The sequence below is a fragment of the Equus caballus genome, chromosome 23 (genome assembly GCF_041296265.1).
Source record: "Equus caballus isolate H_3958 breed thoroughbred chromosome 23, TB-T2T, whole genome shotgun sequence".
Taxonomy (NCBI): domain Eukaryota; kingdom Metazoa; phylum Chordata; class Mammalia; order Perissodactyla; family Equidae; genus Equus; species Equus caballus.
Genome location: NC_091706.1, coordinates 51457430 through 51477653, shown reverse-complemented (window position 1 = coordinate 51477653; position 20224 = coordinate 51457430). Strand labels below are relative to the sequence as shown.

The following is a 20224-nucleotide window of genomic DNA, read 5'->3' as shown; positions in this document are numbered from 1 at the left end:
GTCCTTGAGGTTGAATTTCATAGTTCTCTTCTGAAATTCAGATTTTAAAAACAAACAAATCATTATGTAGCCAAAGGAAAACATGTTCATAGTTAGGTTGCAAACTGGGACCTATTGGTCAAATCTATGTGTCTTAATAGTTTTTTGGAATAATACTTTCATAGTCTTTTAATTTAAATGGTTTATTTGTTCTATTACTTTCCTATGATATAATGGCTTCCAAAACTGGGCCTTGAGTGCCAAACATATATTCCCAGCACTTAGCACAGGGGATGGCACAACAAAGATGTGTTTAGTGGGGGAGTAAATGAATGAATAGTTCTGGGCCATTGTTTACAAGGGTTCCAGGTGACACAGTTTGGCACTAGATTTACACAAATTCCCAACCAGCCTATTTGTCTGTGGGGCCTGGCCAAGCACAGGAGTGAAGCTGGGGAAGACCCAGGACGTTTACTCTGGCCTTGGGTCAGTCCTGCACAACCTCCTGGATGTGTGAGGGGCCACACCCTTGCCTTATCTCTGGGTGTATCACTCTTTTGATGACTTTTTTGTCTCTTGTGGAAATTTACTACTTTAGTAAGTCTTTCCCATAGCAATCTATATGGTTTTATGGCCATACATTGATTCTCCTTCCAAAGGAAAAAAAAGAAACCAAAGACTGAGGTCATTAAATATGTGTATTTCAATGGGTGCCATCTATATTATGTCTATATGCTCTGCTTACCATGGTTCCACAGGAAAAATATGCAGACTTTTCCCTTTCTACTCTCATGGCCAGCACCTTTACTAGGGTCCAGAAAACCACCAGTAAAATATGCTCCAGCAGCATTTGGTTGTAATTTTGACATTTTCAAAACACTGTGCAATTGGAAAGATTGAGAGTGTAATTACTTGATGCTCAGCTTTAGGTTTAGCAGAGTTTTTTTTGAGACACATTATTGAATGGAATCCCTTTTAAAGAGGTTCTTGCCAATTACCCACATGTCACCTTGGCCCTCAAGGGCTTTTACTGATGGCTTTTCAGGCATGTGAATAGTTTGTCATGTGGAATTCTGAGGTTTTCAGGGTCCTGTGGAGGTTTTTGTAACATGTGCTGGGTGGAGGAAGTTAGGAGGTTGGATAATAATGTGGTTTCAACTGTATTGTTGGGTATCAGAAATCACATGAGGCAACTTTCAGCTTGGGAACCTGTTTTCTTAACACTTCATCCATCACAGAAGAGGGCCAGAAGAGCCCTGTCCTACCTACCCCTGTGCACCTTGAGGCAGCATGTAGGCATCTACAGGTAGATGCTCCCATTTCAGTGAGGCCTGAAGTCTAAGGCGGAAACATGTGGTTTATATTGAGCAAGATGGTTCCCTCTAAGGCCCCCTAATGCTTTCAAGATGCTGATAAAGCCATTAATGGTTCTTGGAGAAAGATTAGGTTTTCAATTAAAATGAAGCCAATTTAAAATAAATACTTGGTAGTACTATTAGCCTAAAATAAGCTTAAGAGTGTGCCTGGGGGTGGGGATGTCAGGACTTCTAGAGTGGTGAAGTGAGGAGGTTGGCAGATCCTCTTCCCAAAAAGCCACAACAAAACTGGACAAAATAGTAAAAAATCCACCATTTTGGGGCTCTGGAAATCAACGAAAGGTCTACACAAACTACGAAGCATTTATTCAAGAAAAACTACTAACCCTTGGTTATGGACAGTGGGAGTCTATGGTGTTTTATTCTAGGGCTGCTTCCATCTCCCCACTTCCCCACCCCAATCTGTGTGGTTATTCTGCCTGGACAGGCTAGGCTGTGTAAGCGAGCAGCTCTGCTACCGGTGGGGGTTAACTTGGTTTGGAGTAACTTGCATACCCAGGGGTTTCAATAAAAACAATAGTGATCTCAATGGCAAAAAATCAGGGAAGACAACTTCTGCAGTTAGTCTGAGGTTGCAGTAATTGTTGGGGCAAGCAACAGACCAGCTAGAAATTTAACAAGGAGATCCAGAGAATGAGACAGACACAGTGGGCCTTAATAAGCTCATGCACATTCCTGGTGTCTGGAAGACTGCATGTGGGCACGGCAGTGTACAGGCTCAAGAGAAGCAGAGATGGGGCCTAGATATCTACTTATCTTCCCTGGCTGAATATGGTCCTAGTGTATGTGCAAAGGAGACATGAGACAGCCCAGCATAAAATAAAAGCTAGGGAAGACTTGTAAACTGCCTGATCTTTGATTATGTTCTCCAACACAGATCCATTAGCAAAGGGCGAAAGCCTTAGTGGCTTAAGGTGCTTCAGCATAACTTCTGATTATTGGCTGCTTAATAAACTATGCTGATATGGGGTGACTCTTAGGAATCTAGGCTTAAAAATAAAAACAATTAAAAAAAGAAAAAACTGAGCAAAAACATCAGTGGCCACACACCACAGAGGAGATAAGACTATATAGAATTAGTGCAGGCAAGTCACTAAATAGCAAAAACAACTCCCAGTGGGAGATCAGAATCCAGAGTTACTTGGCATATTATCTGAGTGTTGAGTTTGTAACAAAAAATTATGAGGCATGAAAGGAAACAAGGAAGTGTGATCGATGGATAGGAAAAAAAGCAGTTAATGGAAACTATCTCTGGAGGCCCAGATGTTAGACCTGGCAGACAAATACTTCAAAGTAGCTATTATAAATATGTTCAAAGAACAACAGGGAACTATGTTTAAAGAAATAAAGGAAAGTATGACAACAATTGTCTATCAAATAGAGAATACCAATAAAGGGAAATCATAAAAAAGAATCAAATGAAAATTCTGAAGTTGAAAGGACAATAATCAAAATAAATTCATTACAGGGGCTTAATAGCAGTTGACAGAAGAAAGACTCAGTGGAGATGGAGGTAGATCAATAGAGCTTATCCATTCTGAAGAACAGGAAAAAATTAAGAGAATTGTACAGAAACTGAGAAACTTGGGAAAGACCATTTAGCATACTAACAGACTTATAATGGGAGCCCCAGAAAGAGAATAAAGGGGCAGAAAAAACGTTTAATTGCTGAAACTCCCTAAATTTCCTGAAAAATATCAATCTACACATCCAAGAAGCACAATCCAAATAGAATAAATACAAAGAGATCCACACCTGGTCAAATAATAGTCAAACTGTTGAAAGCCAAAGCCAAAGATTTGGAAAGAAGCAGAAGAGAAACACTTCAACACATACAGGGAAACGGCAATAACAACTAAGTTCTCATCAGAAACAATGGAGGACTGAAGGCAGTGGGATGACATATTCCAAGTACTGAAAGGAAAAAAATTGTCAACCAAGAATTCTATAACTAGTAAAAGATTATGCTTCAAAAATGATGGGAAAATAAAGACATTCCCAGATAAACAAAGTCTGGGTGAATTTGTATTTGGCTGACTTGCCTTACAAGAAATACTGAAGGGAGTCCTTCAGGCTGAAAGGAAATAATACCAAAGGGTAACACAAATCTACGCAAACAAATAAAGAGCACTGGTAAAGGTAATTATGTAGGTAAATGTATACTTTTCTCTTGATTAATTGAAAAGACAGTTACAGAACCAGTAATTATAAAGCTGTGGGGTTTATACCAGGAATGAAAGGTTAGTTTAACATCAGTAAATCAGTTAATGTAATGTACCACATTAATAAAGTAAAAGACAAAACTCCATGATTGATAGACACAGAGAACACATTTGACAAGCTCTGATACCCATAAAAGCTCTCAAAAAGCTAGGAATAGAAGAAGATATCCTCAGTCTGCAGAAGGGCATCCACAAAACACCCTATAGCTAACATCATACTTAATGCAGGAAGACTCTATGCTTTCCTCCTAAGATTGGGAAGAAGGCTGGGATGTCAGCTCTCATCACTTCCATTCAACATTGTACTGGCTATTCTAGCCAATGCAATAATGCAAGAAAAACAAACAATTAAATAGATTAGATTAGAAAAGAAGGAGTAATCTAGATTAGAAAAGAAGTAAAACTGTCTTTATTCTCAGACAACATAATCCTGTATGCAGATAATCCTAAGGAATCCATAAAAACCTACTAGAACTAATATATGAATGTGGAAAGACATCACTATTGAAGAGCAATATAGACAAATTTTATTTCTACATATTAGCATTATCTGAAAATGAAATTAAGAAAACAGCTCTCTTCATAATAGCCTCAAAATGAATACAATATTTGGGATAAATTTTTAAAAAGAAATGTAGAACTTGTACACTAGAAATGATAAAACAGTGCTGATTACAAATGAAATAATATCTAAACAGATGGTGAGGCAGTCCATGTTCATGGATTGGAAGATTCAATATAGTCAAGATGGAGGTCCCCCCAAGTTGATCTATAGATTCAATGCTATTCCTATCAAAATCCCAGCAGGCTTTTTTTTTTTTTGCGGAAATTGGCAAGTTGATCCTAAATTTTTCATATGAAATTCAAATAAACCAGAAAAGCTAAAAAATTGTCATTTTGATAAATGGTGCTGGGACAATTTGATATCCACATGCAAAAAGATGAACTTAGACCTTTACCTCACACCATACTCAAAAAGGATCAGAGACATAAATGTGAGAGTTAAAACTATAAATCTTTTAGACTAAGACATAGGAAAAAATTTGGACTTTATAAAAATTCAAAATCTCTGTGTGCTTCAAAAGACACTAGTAAGAAAATGAAAAGATAAAGTGATAGAGAACTTGTATCCAAAATATATAAATAACTCATAACTCAATAATAAGACAAACAGCTTGATTAAAAAATGAGGGGGCCAGCCCGGTGGCACAGTGGTTAAGTTTGTGCCCTGGGGTTCACGGTTTCAGATCCCAGGGGCAGACCTACACACCGCTCATCAAGCCATGCTGTGGTGGTGTCCCACATACAAAATAGAGGAAGATTGGAACAGATGTTAGCTCAATGACAATCTTCCTCAAGCAAAAAGAGGAAGATTGGCAACAGAAGTTAGCTCAGGGCCAATCTTCCTTACCAAACAACGCGGAGAGCCCTTGGGGAAGTGTGTGGGTCATAGTAAACGCTCAGTCAATGTTAGGTGCTGCTAAACATGATTACGTTCTCCCAGCAGAGAGGGAGACCCGTGAGGCCAGAGGCCAGGGTGTGTGCACAGTGCCTCTTGGTGGGAAGGCACCAGGATGCCTAACAACAACAACAACAAAAGCCCCCTAAAAATGGGCAAAAGATTTTGAATAGGCATTTTACCGAAAAAAACATATGAATGCCTGATAAGCACATGCAGAGATACTCAATGTCATTAGTCATCAGGGAAATGCAAACTAAACTACAAGGAGATACCACTAAACACCCGCTGGAATGTCTGTAATTAAAAAGATAATAAGTATTGGTGAGGATGTGGAGAAATGAGAACCTTCATACATTGCTAGTGGGAATGTACGATGGCACATCTACTTTGGAAAGGTTTGCAGTACCTTAAAAAGTTAAACATAGGTTTACCATATAATGTAGCAGTTCTGCTTCTTGATGTCTACCTAAGAGAAATGAAAACGTATATCCACACAAAGATTTGTCCGTGAATGTTCATAGCAGAAAATTTCATAATAGCCAAGAAGTGGAAACAACTCAAATGTCCATCAATTGATGACTGGATAAACACAATTTGGTATAGCCATGTACTGTAGTATTATGCAACAATAAAAAGGAGTGGACTAGTGATGTGTGCTGCAACAGGCATGAACCTCAGTTACATTCTGCAAAGTGAAAGGAGCCAAATGCAAAACACTACATATTGTGCAATTCTGTTTATGTGAAATGTTCAGAAAGGGCATTAATGCCTGAGGATGGGAATTAAGATTGACTGCAGATGGGCTTGCTTGATATTTTTGGAGTGATGAAAATGTTCTGTTACTGGATTCTCGTGATGGTTGCATAGCTCTGTAGCAGTTATGGCATTGTGTATGTAAGATGGTGCATTTATGTTATACAGTTCATACCGCAACAAAGCTGTCTAAGGAAGTGTGCCCACGGACTCCACTGGCATTGGCTATATACACCCAAGGTTCCTGGGAAGCTGCTTTGGTTCTAACCCTTTATAAAGCTGTAAGTAAGAGAATTCCCTGTGGTTTCAGAGGGTTCACTAGGGTTCCATATTGGCTACTTTGGATCTGGTAATCGATGGGCGCAATGGGGACGATGTAGGACTTGGATGTGAGCCAAGTGTTATGAGCAGAATGGCAGCAGTGTCGAGGTGGTTGAATGGCACCGTTTTTCTTACCTGGATTTCTGGGTTCTAAGCTGCTCTGAGGATTTGTGTGGTGAAGTTACTCAGAAAGCCCCAGCAGTGCTGTCTGAGGACATCTCCTCAAGATGCCTGGGTGCCATCTCTAGGGCAGATTTCCTTTGGGTGCAGGCCTCCTGTTGTCTTGGCCATTCCTGTCCCACAGTGTAGCTTCCTCTTGAGACAACCATCTCCTAGATATAGCTGGCCAAGCCGTTTCATTTTTCACACATTCTGAAATTCTCTTCTTCCTGAAAATCTTTTCTGATTATTTGTCACTAGTCTTTTGTTTAGCCTTCATTCTATCTAGAAATATAGTACTCCTGTGATATGGGAGCACAGCTTTGGGTCAACTATGTGGTTTAAATTCCAACTCTTATCTCCCTAGCCATGTGACTTTTGGGCAAGTTTCTTAGCCTCTCTGAGCCTTGCTTTGGGAAATCTGTAAAATGGAGACCATCATACCCATTACAGAGGGTTATTATGAAGATGAAATAAGGTCTGTATGGAAAGCCCTGAGCACAATTGGCTGGCACCATAGTCAGTGTTCCTTAATTGTCAGAACCAGATAATGGAGTGGGTCGGACCATGGGTTCTGGATCTGGATTTGCATCCATGATTTTCTACTTCTAGCCAAGTGACTTTGGGCAAGTTTCTGAAATTTTCTGTACCTCTGTTTCTCCATGTGTAAAATGGGCATATCGATAGTACCCACCTTATTAGGCCTGTCTGAAGATTAAGAGTTAGTATAGAAAGCCTTTAGAACACTGCCTGTAACATAATAAGCTCTTTACAAGTGGTGGCTACTGTTATTCTCTCACCAGCCAACACAATGCCCTTATTCCTCAGGATGCCATATTTGGTTTATGTGAATCAGATGTGTGAGCTCTAGGGACATCGTGGCAGTCACTCTACGGATGACCAGGGAGGCCTGGTTGGTCCTGCTGCTGGCCCAGCAGTGGTGGGCTGTGAATCCCCTGTCTCACTACCCCACATGCGTGTTCCCAGTCACTCTGTGCTGATTCAGAGGAGGCTCCTTCCCCATAGAGGAACAGAACTGTTTTGGACCAGGGTAAGCCAGACTCCTCTGCTGGAATTAATTCCCTGGATCCTCCCATGGCTGTGGGCCCTCTAAAATCCCTGCATGCAGCATTATGGGTGTGATGAGACTCCTGTAAATGTGTCTCTTCTGCACAGTAACCCACAAATAACATAAAGTTGAAACATCAAGCCCTTGGTTGAGGTGGTGGCCGGGATCCACTCTGTTTTTCCTTTGTCTCCAGGAACATCTCACTGGAGACTGGCTTGTGGCTTTGGGACCCCTTGGAATACATGCAGGTTGATTGGCTTGATTTATGAGTAATTACCACTTCTGTTTTATTTTCAGCTGATTATTTACCCTGGAACCAACCAAGACGAGAGCTACTTCGTCCAGACAACAGCTACCGGCCAGCGTCAACTAAGTTTGATAGTAGAACCACACATCAGGATGACTACTCTATAAAGGGCCTGGTGAACACCACAAGCTGTAAGCCTCCGGTTGTGCCTAAGCTCTGTAACATCCCCCTGGAGGATCTGACTAACTACAAAATGAGCTATGTGGCTCACCCTGTGGAGAAGCGCTTTGTGTATGAGGCGGAGAAGTTCAGACCCTGTGAAATCCCCTTTGAAAGCCTCACCACCCACAAAGAGGCCTACCGGGGCCTGATGGGGGAGCCAGCCAAGAGCTTGAAACCTCCAGCCAGGCCCTGTGCTCTAGACACGCCTTTCTCTAACACCACGGAGTTTCGAGATAAGTACCAAGCTTGGCCAACACCCCAGGTGTTCTCCAAAGCTCCTATCACCTATGTCCCTCCCGAAGAAAAGATGGACCTTCTGACAACAGTGCAGTCCCATTACACATACCCTAAGGGTGCCCCAGCCCAGTCCTGCCGACCAGTGCTCTCGGTCAAGAAGGGTGGCCGCTTCGAAAGCTCCACCACCACCAAGGATGACTACAAGCAGTGGGCCAGCAAGCGCACAGAGCCAGTCAAGCCCATTCCGCAGCTGAACTTTCCTACAGAACCCTTGGACTGCCTGACCACCACACGGGCCCATTATGTGCCCCACCCACCCATCAATACCAAAAGCTGTAAGCCCCCCTGGTCTGGCCCTCGAGCAAATATCCCCGTGGAGGGCCAGACCACGTACACAGTCAGCTTTACTCCTAAGGAAATGGGCAGGTGCCTGGCTTCATACCCTGAGCCCCCTGGCTACACGTTTGAGGAAATGGATGCTTTGGGGCACAGGATATACAGGCCAGTTTCCCAGACAGGCTCTCGGCACAGCAGCAGTCTTTCTGTAGGTGATTCGGAAAATCCCAACCAGCAGGAGTTGGCAGTGTCAGCCTGATTTTTTAAGAGTTGTTATTTAGAAATTGCACAACACTTTTAAAAGCAGATGATTGAGTTATTCATTGGACAAAAAAAGAATTCCCCAAAATGAAAAAAAAAAAATCTTCATCATCATTTCCAGGACACGAATAAAATGAGAATCACTTGACTCAAGGAAAATAACATTTAATCACTGGCTGGCTAATTTCTCCTCTTAACTCTTCCTCTGCTGTCTCCCCTCTTTGGTCCCTTACCTTGTGCTCATGGGATCAAAGCTGGTCTCTATGAGCTTTTCTCCGATCCAGATGTAGTTTACTAATTTAAGCATTGTATGAATTGACCTTATGATTAACCCTTGCCAAATATGAAGTACCAAAGAATAAACTTTATTTTGGGGGGATTGAATCTGCAGGTCTGTGTGTTCACCCCTGTGTGCTGTTTATGCGGAAGACAGGCTATGTTCCTTGGGACCTTTGGGGAGATTCCAGACTAAAGCCCCCATTGCATCTCAATACTGGTTGGGGTGCCTTGGATCCAGTCTGGAGTCTTGTTTTGGGTTCTCTGCCCAGGGCTGCTTCACAGGGCATCTTTCTATCTCTTCACATGGTGACATACCAGCAAGAACAATGCTGTCCGATGGGGTGTGGGTCTAGTCATGGGAGATGGGAGGAAGAGGTCCTTTGGCAGTCCCAGGGGAGCATGCACCTGCCAGACCTCTCCCATCCCCAAACCAGTGCAAGTTCTGATTCCAGGGAGAGGAAGGGGAAAAGGGACCCTTGGCAACCAGGCAGTTGGCAGCTGGCCCGAGGGCTGTGAGTTATTCTAAATGCTCAGAGCCTGGAAAAAATGGCCTCATGCTGGGCTGGTTCCTGGGAAGGCTGGACCTGCTTGTCCTAAAGTGATAACTGTGACCAGACCTGTGACAAAGCTTGACATGGTGGTGAGCTGGATCCTGCCCTGGAGAAAGGAATGGAAGTTTCTCTTTTGCATCTAAGGTTTGGTACTAAGGCTATGTAATTTGGAGAGTTTTTTTAGATTGGAAAGAATTGAGGAAGGACTTTGTTCAAGAGGGCCGACAGCAGGGTCTGATGGGTTCGTGGTCTGGGTGAGCCTCAAATGGGGGGACACCCACCTCTCTTTCGAGTCCACAGAACCCTAGTGTATACTCCATGGTCTCAGAACTTGAGAACAGCATGGAGGGGAAAGGAAATTTTGGTTCAAGTGTGGAGGCTTGGGCTTAGGCTCAAGGCAAGACACCTACATCTATTATCCAGGGCTCGGTCTTTCCATGGCTCTCACCTACCTGGCCCAGACTGCTCAGGTGCCCACCCCTTGTATCATCACCATGAGGTTAATTTGTATCACTGGCTTGGGACCTACGTCATTTAATCATCTTGTTGGTATGTAGGGTCTGGATACCTGCCCTTTGTGGGCTAAAGGGGCTCAGAGAGGTTATGCACCTTACCAAAGGCTACAGAGTTTGGAGTGCCAGAGCCAAGGTTGGAACCCAGGTCTTCTATTTCAATCCAGTGTTCTTCCCACAACACTAGGCACTTCCCATCTGCTGTGTCTCAGGTCTCATGGCTCCACAAACCACGTCTCCTTCTTTACATTACATTCTACGTTACATTTACTTGACATCCCATTTACATTCCCTCCTTCTCTCTCCCTTCTCAGTGTAGTTGTATGACAGTGTTTGGTTATATCAAGAGTAATAAGCTTTTCTAATGTTTCTGATGAGTAGGAAGGGAGGAAGCTGAATAAGGCTGGATGGACCTGGCTGATTAATGAGCTCTGAGCCTGCTTGGGGTGAGGAATTTCCTCTGAGCCCTCTATTTGTGACACTGGGGGTCACCTGCCTGGTGACCCCAGGCTTGATGAGTTGCCCAGGGCATTCCTGGCTTGCCCACTTCTCTAGAACTTAAGGAACCGGCTCTCCTTTACTACCTGTTTTATTTTGGTCTCAAATTAAAATAGGCTTGTTATTATGAAAGTAGTTAATACAAGTAAAAAGTTCAGAAAATACATAAAGAAGGACACAAGTGCTATTATGGGGACTGGTGGAACAGTGGCTAAGAGCATGCAAGGGGGAGAGTCCAGACCTGGGCTTTCATCTTGGTGCTTGTCACCTACTAGCTACGAGATGGTCAAATTCTTTAAAATGTGAATAATAGCAACACTGGCCTCGTGGTTTTGTTGTTTGGGTTGAATGACAGAATGTGTGTGGATCACTTAGCCCCGGCTCACGGTTACCTCTCATTAAATGTAGGCGAGGATGATGGTGGTGATGAAGATGGGGTTGAGTTCTGCCTGGCTGAATCTGCTTAGGATTCTATTGGTCAGTGTTTACAAGTGCGCAGGTAAGGATCATTGCTCATGTTTTTTATTTTACGTTTTACAAAGTAACATATTTACTTTTTTCATATAGTCAGCTTTTTAGTTGTTCTGAGTTGAGTTGCTAACTGTGCTCCCTGGAAATTTCATTTTAGGAAGTCACTTGGGCCACAAGGAGGGAAGGGATGGTGAGCTGAGCAGATGGGCCTTCGTTCCCCTCCCCTGCTCTGTCAGAGCAGCTTCTTGTTAATCAGTTCTGTGCATTGGGCTTCCATACAAGACTTTGTTGGAAAAAGGCTTTTTTACTGCAATTAAAACATGTGCACACACTGCTCTAATACCTGACACATCCTGTTCAACAAACCCCGATGGTGGAAGGCTTCAAACACATTGTCTTCTCTCGAAAATACGCACGTGTTTACGTTTTATATCATGTATCGTCCACTTGTGAGCGTGAAGTGGGAGCTTAGTCACTCATCACAGCCCAGTGTTCTCAAGACTTCCAGCATGTTATAGAAGAAAAATTATGAGAGACGGGAGAGAACACAGAGGGGAAAGTTTTATGGCCAAGCAGGGCACCTGCTCCAGCTCAGAATCCAGTGTGCTCTGGGGACCAGGTTCTGGAGAGGAAAACAGGTAGGGCTTTTAGAGCCCAAAGAGGGTGAACTCTATCCTGTCTGAGGGAAGCAGAGGCTCCAAGTGCAGCTGACTGGCTGGAGAGAGTGGGATTCGCTGGGGTGGAAGCCCTGGGCTGGTGGGGCATGGCCTGCCGGTTTGGGGTACGGAGCCCAGGGGCGTCTGCTGGGATGAGGTCCCACTCCCGATGATGGTGTTTCCCTGCTGTGCCATGCACAAGGCAGCCCCGGCATTAGCAGGCGAGGTGGCCAGGGCAGGTCTTATCCCTTGGCTTACCTGACAGTGGGGCCACCTGCACGGTGGAGACCTTGGCACATCACTCTCATTTTTTGGTGATCAGGTACCCCCTCTCCACTTGCCACCCCCCTGCCCCCTTAAGGTATAAATTCAGCACCAAGAACAGCTTAGAGGACGCTCCATTCTACTGCTTGTTGCATTTTCACAAGGGGCAGAATCTTTAAAGATGAGCTTCCCTATTTTGGCTTGGGTCCAAGCTCTTTTGCCAGGCAATGGCTGGAGGGTGGGGAAGGTGGGCCCATTGTGAGCAATTCTTTCAGCCGTCCCCATTTTTTGCACCATTTTATCACTCTGATTTCTGTGGTACCTGGTATTTCAAATCCTGAACCCCTGCCCGGTTCTGCCTTGTGGACCTGCTCTGTATCAGCTCCAGCATTCCTGAGGCATTTTTATTCTAGGCGGTGGCTTTCCATTCTATGCTTGTCAGTCATCATTCCACCATCTACCTCCTGTCTTCTTCAAATTTCTTGAAAACCCTCGTCCGTTGATGACCCTCCTCCCATCTTCTTCACTATGGCATTTTATGGTTTCGTTATCGTTTTATTAGAGTTCAGTATGCGAGGATGTTGGAGGGAGATGAGCTGAAGGAGACAGCCCATCACCTGGCCTGGCACAGATAGAGCCAGCTGAAAGTGATGAGTACTAATGGGTTTTCTCAACAGGAAAGGATAACTGGAGGGCAGCCTTTTCCCTGACTGGACAGAAGAGCCAACCTGGACAGTGTAGAATGAGTACTAGGCCAACCAGTGTGTGCAGGTGAAGGGGGCCCTGGTGTGGGCCTCTAACCTCTGACCCCCAGGGTGTTCCCCAAGGCTATGCAGAGAGCGTCAGACAGTGCTCTCCCACCTCCATTCTCGGCTCCACCTATCCTTCCTACCGCTGTCAGACATCGCCAGCCATTTCATGGAGAGAGGGTCTGGAGGCTCAGAGACAGCCCTCAACTGAGCAGAGACCACAGCCCGGTTCTGACATCAGAAGCAGCAGTCCTGGCTGGGGGCTGTATTGTATGGGGGTGGCTGGGGAGTAAGACTCTCTCCTCTGTCTCATGGCTTTGCTGTCACATGGTGTCCTCCAAATACCTTTTCATTGTAGTCTCCCTGCTCTAAACATGTTTGAAATAATGTCCACACTTAGAGTAACTGTACTCTGTACCCCACTCCGAACTTTGGCTCCTAAAGCAAGAGTGAAGCTAACTGCTCCAGAGCGATGGCATTGGCGCAGCCAAACCTTTCCGAAGTGATGCACCCTTTGACGATCTGGTCATTCAGGGCATGAAGATGAACTGAGGGACCCTTTTCCTCTAAAAGTGCTTTTCATCTGTGCAGTTGTCAAGAGGAAGTAGGCAGAGAAGGTGGGGTGTGCCCAGGTCCTAACTGCAGATCAAATGGTCCCCTGGCTCCTTGGGCCTGCCCTGCTATCACTCAGGCCCACATCTGGTTGGCAGGCCTTGAGCGGGAAGAGACAGGTCCTTCTGAGCACGAATGCTGGGGGTAGGGGTGGGGGCCAACCAGGGGTGTTTTCTTTGGCAGGGCAGGCTCTGAATTTCCACGTGGCTGGCTGAGCAGGTGCTTGGCTCCTCCCCATTTTGGGGATGCAACGGGAGCCCAGGAGCCTGTGAACCTTCCAGAACATGTGCTCTGGATTCTGCAAAAGGCATCAGGGCACTACGAAGCTGGGCTCCTCTTTAAGCCACACTTCTGGGCCACAGGTGCCCTAGTCCCTGCCTCTGGATCCTTGAATGCCGACATGAGAAGACTTGGTGGCTTTTCTTTGTGACTCCTCTAAGTGTAGCAGCAAACCCAGCTTGATGCTAACCACAAGGATTCAGGAAATTTCCATTCCTGCGATTGAATCTGACACTGATTTTCTTGGGCTTTTACTGCGAGCCCAGCCTTCCTGCCTGCCTGCACCCTGCCTGCCTACTCGGGGCCAAGGCTCTTCTTTCAATGACAAGAGGGAAACTTGCTTGTCCCCAAGCTTCCCCATTGTCCCCAATCTCTGTCCTTTTCGTGTTATAGGATCATAAAAGAGGGGAGCCCACAGATACTCTTTAAACAGGCAAGCAGCTACTTGAGAGTTATAAGCAGACAAAATCCCTGAAAAATGACTGAAATTTGACATCTGTGCCAGTGAATGACTTATAAACTAAGAAATGGAATTTTTTTGGACTATGGGCTCTCCTGGGCTTAAAAAAAACCCCCAGAACTTTTCATTTTAAAGTTTCTAAGCAGCACTGAGTGCTTACTATCAACTTGGAGTGGCTTTTTTCTTGGCTAAGTGTTATAACACTGCTCATAGTCAAAGGTCAGTTATTTGGAAATTTCAGCTGTCCAAAACCGAGTCAGGAACCTGGAAATCAGCAGCCTTTAAATTGCCAAAATCATTGACATGCATTTCATGTATGGAAACTCAGGTCCTGTGCTCAGCGCTCACCCCTTACCCTGGGGCTGGCTCTGAGTGTATTGGCCCCTCTCCACCACTTTTGTTTTTTTTACACACACAGTTCCAGTGAGCTTCTCTTATCTGGTTTACTAGCCCACAGAAGAGCAGGAGAGACTGCTGCTATAGGCAGACACATTCAGAACAGAAAGGAGCGACAGCTGATAGCTTGGCTGTGGGACTAGAGGCCAAAAAAATTAAAAAGTGCAGAACTCAAAAGTATGGCAGCTCAGGAATTATGACTATGATATAATAAAAAGAATATATATATATGCATACACATGCATACACACGTGCACATACATACATACTTTATTAAGTCTGGAAAGATATACCATGGTTTGTGCTTATGACCCCAATTTAGTAAAAAGAATAAAAAATTATACATTCCCATTTTTAAAGTCTGGACAAATGCATCAACAGTGTTGGATAAATGAATTCCCATTTGTCTCATTTATCCAGAATAATCAGGGAAGGGGGATTTGGAGTGTTTTAATATGAGGTTACCCCACAGGTAATATGTATTAGCTTTTCCCAAGGTGTTTTCTGTAGATTATAAGCCAAGTTCACTGGACACATAAGTTTGGGAAAGGCCGTGTACTATATCCCCCTGTTGGAGATTCATAATGCATGTTAATATTTTGAAGCCTCTGTGAAACTCTGTAGTAAAGGAACCTTGTTTAACTTTGTATAACCCAGTGCACGCATCAGCATTCTTGCAATTACATGCGTTCAAGCAAGAAAGGGAATTTGTTGGTTCGGGTGATTCAACAGCCTTTGGCTTTATCTGTGGGTTTTAGGCACAGTTGCATCCAGCGGCTTGAAGGATGAGATGTGGACTCAGTCTTCATCTTTTGGCTTTATTTTCTTCTGCATTGCCTTCTTAGGCTCTTTTAATGTGGTAGTTTCTAGCAATTCTGAGCTTACAACATCCTTTTAGCTAACGGACTTGTCCTTCCCTTTTACTGTCCACTTTTTACTGTGGTTCCAGTAAAAATCCCTGAATGGAGTCTCTCTTGCCCGGCTTGAGTCTCGTGCTGATCCCTGAACTGATCGTCATGGCCAGAGAGATAGAAAGTACTCATTGTCCAGGCCTGAATCAGGGTGCATCCCTGGACTGAGCACTGTGTGTGTGGGGTCAATCCCAGGTGAACTCTGCGAACTGTGGGAGGGCTGGGGTGGGGGTTCCCAAAGGAAAACCGAGCTCTAGTTTCCAGGGAAGGGAGGGATGAATGCTGAGCAGGCAGAAACAGCAGCTTCCAGCTCTGACAATAGAAGCCCTTTTATTGTGTAAAACCTGTTGGAACACACATGGAGAAATACTGCCAAGTGCTCATCAGACATTTTTTCAAATAAATTTAGAATACAATAAAATACACATGCATGCAAACATGTGGTTGAACCTTTCTTTGATGATTCAGAAACCTCAGTGGATCCTGCAGTGCCTCTGGGTCAACTCTGAGTGTTGAAACATCCTGGTCACTGACCATTGAGATTGTTTGGCTTCTGATAAATGGGAGGTTGTGGCACAGCCGGAGGGCAGGGCACAGGGAGCCTGGGAAAGTCCATTTGCTGGGCAGGGGACACAAGTGTGGATCTCCTGTGTAGAACTCTCTCAAATTCTGACAGCACCCGCACCACATGCCACCTCACTTCATCTACACAGCCTCCTCTGTTGTTATCTCCTTGTCCAGGAGCGGCATTGAGGCTCAGAGAGGTTAAGCAACTTGCTGAATTCCTCATAGGCTTGCTCAGGGCATTCAAGGAGATGGTGTTTGTTAAAAAAACCTTGTGTACAGTGAAGAAGTTTTGGAATGACACTGTGGATTTGCAAGAAGGAGAGTGCTAGCGAGATGCAAGGGGCTACTGAAGTTGAGAGAAAAGAATGAATTTTGGGATGCTTTTAAAGGGGCATGCAGTTTACAGGTGTATGGCTTTAGAAATGATTAGGTTGAAAGAACGTTGGGAATGGTAACCGTGTGTGTGTGTGTGTGTGTGTGTGTGTGTGTGATTATCCAGTGTACCTAGTACAGAGTTAGCATTCAGACCAATTCACTGATTGCTCCTGGACACACAAACGCACACATACACACAGAAAAATAGATACAAAAATGTTGATTAGGATGCAATAGGGCTTCTTTACATGATGCTTGTCTACTTACAAGTCTAATGTATAAGAAGGAATGATTACATCCAGGAGCTGAAGGTTATTTGAAGACATCTTTAAATTTTTAAGCTCTAGGTTTGGAACAGTTAATCATTTTAGAGTGGTTTCTCTTCTAGAAAAAGATCCCTTTGGGTTTTCCTAGGAAAAATTTATTTTCATCTTGTAATTTGGTAACATACAGTCACGTCTACTGCGTATGTTTTACTATAAGCTCTCAGACGATGGTATTTAGGGAGGTGTGTCCTCTTGGTTACCAAGCTCTTGACATTCAGCTGGGAAGGTTGCTGTATCTCCTGCCTTTGTTGGACGGCTGCTCTGGGGTTCTGTCTGGTTTGAGGCTCTCGCGGTGCCCTTTCCTGTCCCATGCAGCCCCTTTCCCAGACTCCTGGGTATCCGCACTTCTCACCGTGTTCTCGCCCTAGGGGCATCTCCTGGGGACCCACCTAGATGGCCCTCAGGTGTTCTCCAGCGTCTGCGTGGCTTTCATTTCCTTTACTCTGTCCAGTGAGTTCCCTGTCTGATGGCTGGTGACTCAGAAACCCTGCCTTCTCCCTCCACACCTCCTGTCATATATGCCTCCCTCTCCTCCTCAACCTCACAACCCACAACTGCCGCCTTAGCTCTGGTCATCAGGATGGACAAATGCCCGTCTGTGGTAGCACTGACCACAGTTGTCCCTCCTTCCATCCATCCATGTGTACATACCTATATACATATGTTCATTCCTCCAGAGAGGGCTGTCTAGACCATTTCCAGGAATTTGGTTTTTACTCCAAGGGGAGCCAATGTCAAGCTTGTGGCTGGGAGGTGTGCAGATCTGGTTTACATTCAGCCCTCCCTGGGGTGACCCCGCCTGCTGTGAGGCCCTGTGGGGCAGCGAGAGTAGAAGCAGGGCCTGGTGAGAGGATTATTACATAGAGGATGATGCAGGTCCACACTCGGCTCCTAGAAGTGGGATAATGAGGAAAGCATCACATCCTGGTGTGTTTTGAAGGTGAGCCACGTGGAGTCTCTGACTGAGGTGCATGAGAAGTATGACTCCGGAGCCTTGGGTCTGAGTGACTGGAAGGATGGAGTTGCCGTCCGCTGAGACTGGGGAGGGCTGAGGTGGGACATCTGAATGCTGGGCAGCCAGCAGGCTCCTTCGGGGAAGCGAGGTGTAGTGAGGCGGAGGGGGGCCTTTGATGAGCCCCTGCCGTCAGACAGGCCTGGCACTTCCACTTACTGCTGTAGTCCCTGGAAAAGGGCGACTGGAGCATCCTACAATTTCTAGAAACTCTTCCTCTTTCCACACTATTACCTTTAGGGAGAAAGGGGTCTTTCCAAGTACTCCAGGAAGGGTTTTCTGAGTTACCAGGAGTGGACAAGGAACTGTAATGGGCTGAGTGCTTTGAGGGAGAAGGAGGGCGGAGTCAGCTTGCAGGGCAGGCGTGGCTTTCTTGAGACTGTGACTATCAGCTGAGAGTGACCTGCCTGCCCACTCCTCCCCTCCCTCCCTATCTCGTCTCCCCCAGCCTCTCCAGCCACAGTTACCCAGATCTTGTCCCTCAGGATTTCTGTGTCCTTTCATCATGTCATACCCTGTGGTCTCCTCTTGGTCCCTTTCTTCTCTATTCCTGTCCATCATCATCTCTTCAGCAAAACAAAAGATCATTTTTTGAGATCCACTCTATTTAGAAGAGGGGATATTGTAAATAATTGTCATTTTATTTTACTTTTCAGCTACAAATCCAACTCTGGCCCTGAAATAAGTGGACATGTGCAGTTGGGGAAGAGAGAGCTTTGTGAACACAGGATTCCCTACGTGTGATGTTGACTTTGGACCTCAGGTTGCGTTCATCTCTGTGGGCTGTCAAAGGGCTGAGAGGCCCTTTGCTGCATGGCAGTGGGGAAAAGAATTGTAAAATTGGGCACTCTTTAGGAAGCATTACATGACAAACATCTTACAGCCTCCCCATTTGCCCTACCCTGGGCCCCAGGAAAGACTTCACAGGGAAGAGTAGATGGTGGTGGGTGTGGTGGTTGGCATTCCATGGCTCATGGGAGGGTGAGAAGGGGAAAGAGAGTGAAGGTGGAGCCTTCAAGGAACTGAGGCCAGTCACCCAGAGAAAATGGCCAGAGATGAGGCTGGGCTGTTGTGGGTGCCTCAGGACATTTGAAGGAGTCTGGTCCTTAATCTGACAATAGTGGGAAGGTATAGAAGGCTTTAAAACAGAAGACTAGTATAACCTAAACCGTCCTTTGAGAAGATCTCTTTTTGCGTAGATTTAAGCCATTTTGGCTGAGGGACAGTTCCCAGGTTATCCTGGTATAATGAGTAGCTCCATCAAGAGAGGCTGCAGCTCTGTGTCTGCACCTACAAAGCTTTACTCCCTAAGGTGGTGTGTTTCAATGAAAACAATTCTGGCATAGGCTTAAATGCCAGCAAACCACCCCAGTGCAGTCACATAATCTGCTCCGTGAACTCGAATAAGTCCTATTATCCAACTGTAGCCACTCTGACAAACGGTTACTCCAAGATGAATATTCCTATGGTAAGATCAGCTAAAAACTTCTCTAGGCAAATCAAGTAAACAGTGTGGGGGACACAGAACCAGACAGCTTTAGATTTGGAGCTCCAGCTATTGGGTTTGCTGGATTCTTAGACTGTACAAGGGCAGTGGTCCTTGTGTACTCTTTCCAGTTCTCTAATACTGCTTGTTTCTCCTGGTGGGTAATTAATGAACTTTATGTAATTAACAAACCCTCTGGTGCTGACTTAAATAACCATATTTGAAATGCTTGCAATGGTCACTTTTGGAGGGTGGGTTTATGACTGGGTAATTAAATGTTAGCTAACTGCCTCTAGGGTGTAGATTTACATTAATTTTACACGTATGCATCTGTTTACACGGATGTATTTGCAGGCAATATAACAAAAGTTCTAGCTGCTGTATGGGAAGTAGATTGGAGATCAGAGTAGATTTAAGTAGTCCAATTAGGATACCTTTGGAAAAGTCCCAGTGAGAGAGGATTAGGAAGAAAAGGAGCAATCTCCGGGTGCTGACTGTGGAAAGAATGAAAAGGAGAAGAAAACTGAGCTGGAGATTCCCTCAAACTTGGTCTTTATAATCCGGGTAGGACACGTTGGCATTTGTGGTGGGATGTGTCTGCTTCCCTGATTGGACTCTGAGCTCCCTGAAAGCAGGGACTAGGCTTTCGCCCCTGTGTCCTCAGGGCCCAGCCTGGGCCTGGTACAGAGTTGGTGCTTAGCAAGTGTTTGTCAAGCTCTTAGGGAAAGGAAAGGTATGTGATGGGAAAAGAAATCAGGGAGAAGGAGATGAGAGAGGCCTATGTCGCGGGGGAAGTAGAGCGGGCCCACTAGGTCCAGATGAGGTCTTTGGCTGTTTTCCATCCCAGCAGGACCCGAGTGCGAAGGCTAGACCCTCACAGTGCAAAGCGGGTGGAGGATTCAAGCCCTGGGGGCTTGCTCTCAGGTGGTTACCTGGAGTGTCTCCATTCTAATAGGACCTCTGCAGGTGAAGAAATTCAGCTCAGGAGTGACTGGTCCATGGACCCGGCACCTGCTCTGTGCCCTGGCATGTAGAGCTCCAGCTCTGGGACTGAACTACCTGCATGACTGTCAGAACAGCCTCCTCATCCTTCAGCTGACCTCAGCTAAGTCATTTCCTGGCCCTTTCATTCTTCTTTAAAGAATGATGGTGGGGATTGGGGGGAAGAAAACCAAG

At 45.2% G+C, this 20224-nt stretch overlaps 1 protein-coding gene across 1 annotated transcript in view; it reads left to right on the top strand.

The window, feature by feature from the left end:
• Positions 1-8806, top strand: part of SAXO1 (stabilizer of axonemal microtubules 1) — an 80033-nt gene extending 71227 nt beyond the window's left edge. The window contains exon 4 of the mRNA XM_005605025.4: positions 7639-8806. Coding sequence (XP_005605082.1) covers positions 7639-8642 — 1004 coding nt within the window. The 3' untranslated portion in view covers positions 8643-8806. The remainder of the gene's footprint in view (positions 1-7638) is intronic.
• Positions 8807-20224: the final 11418 nt, after the last annotated feature.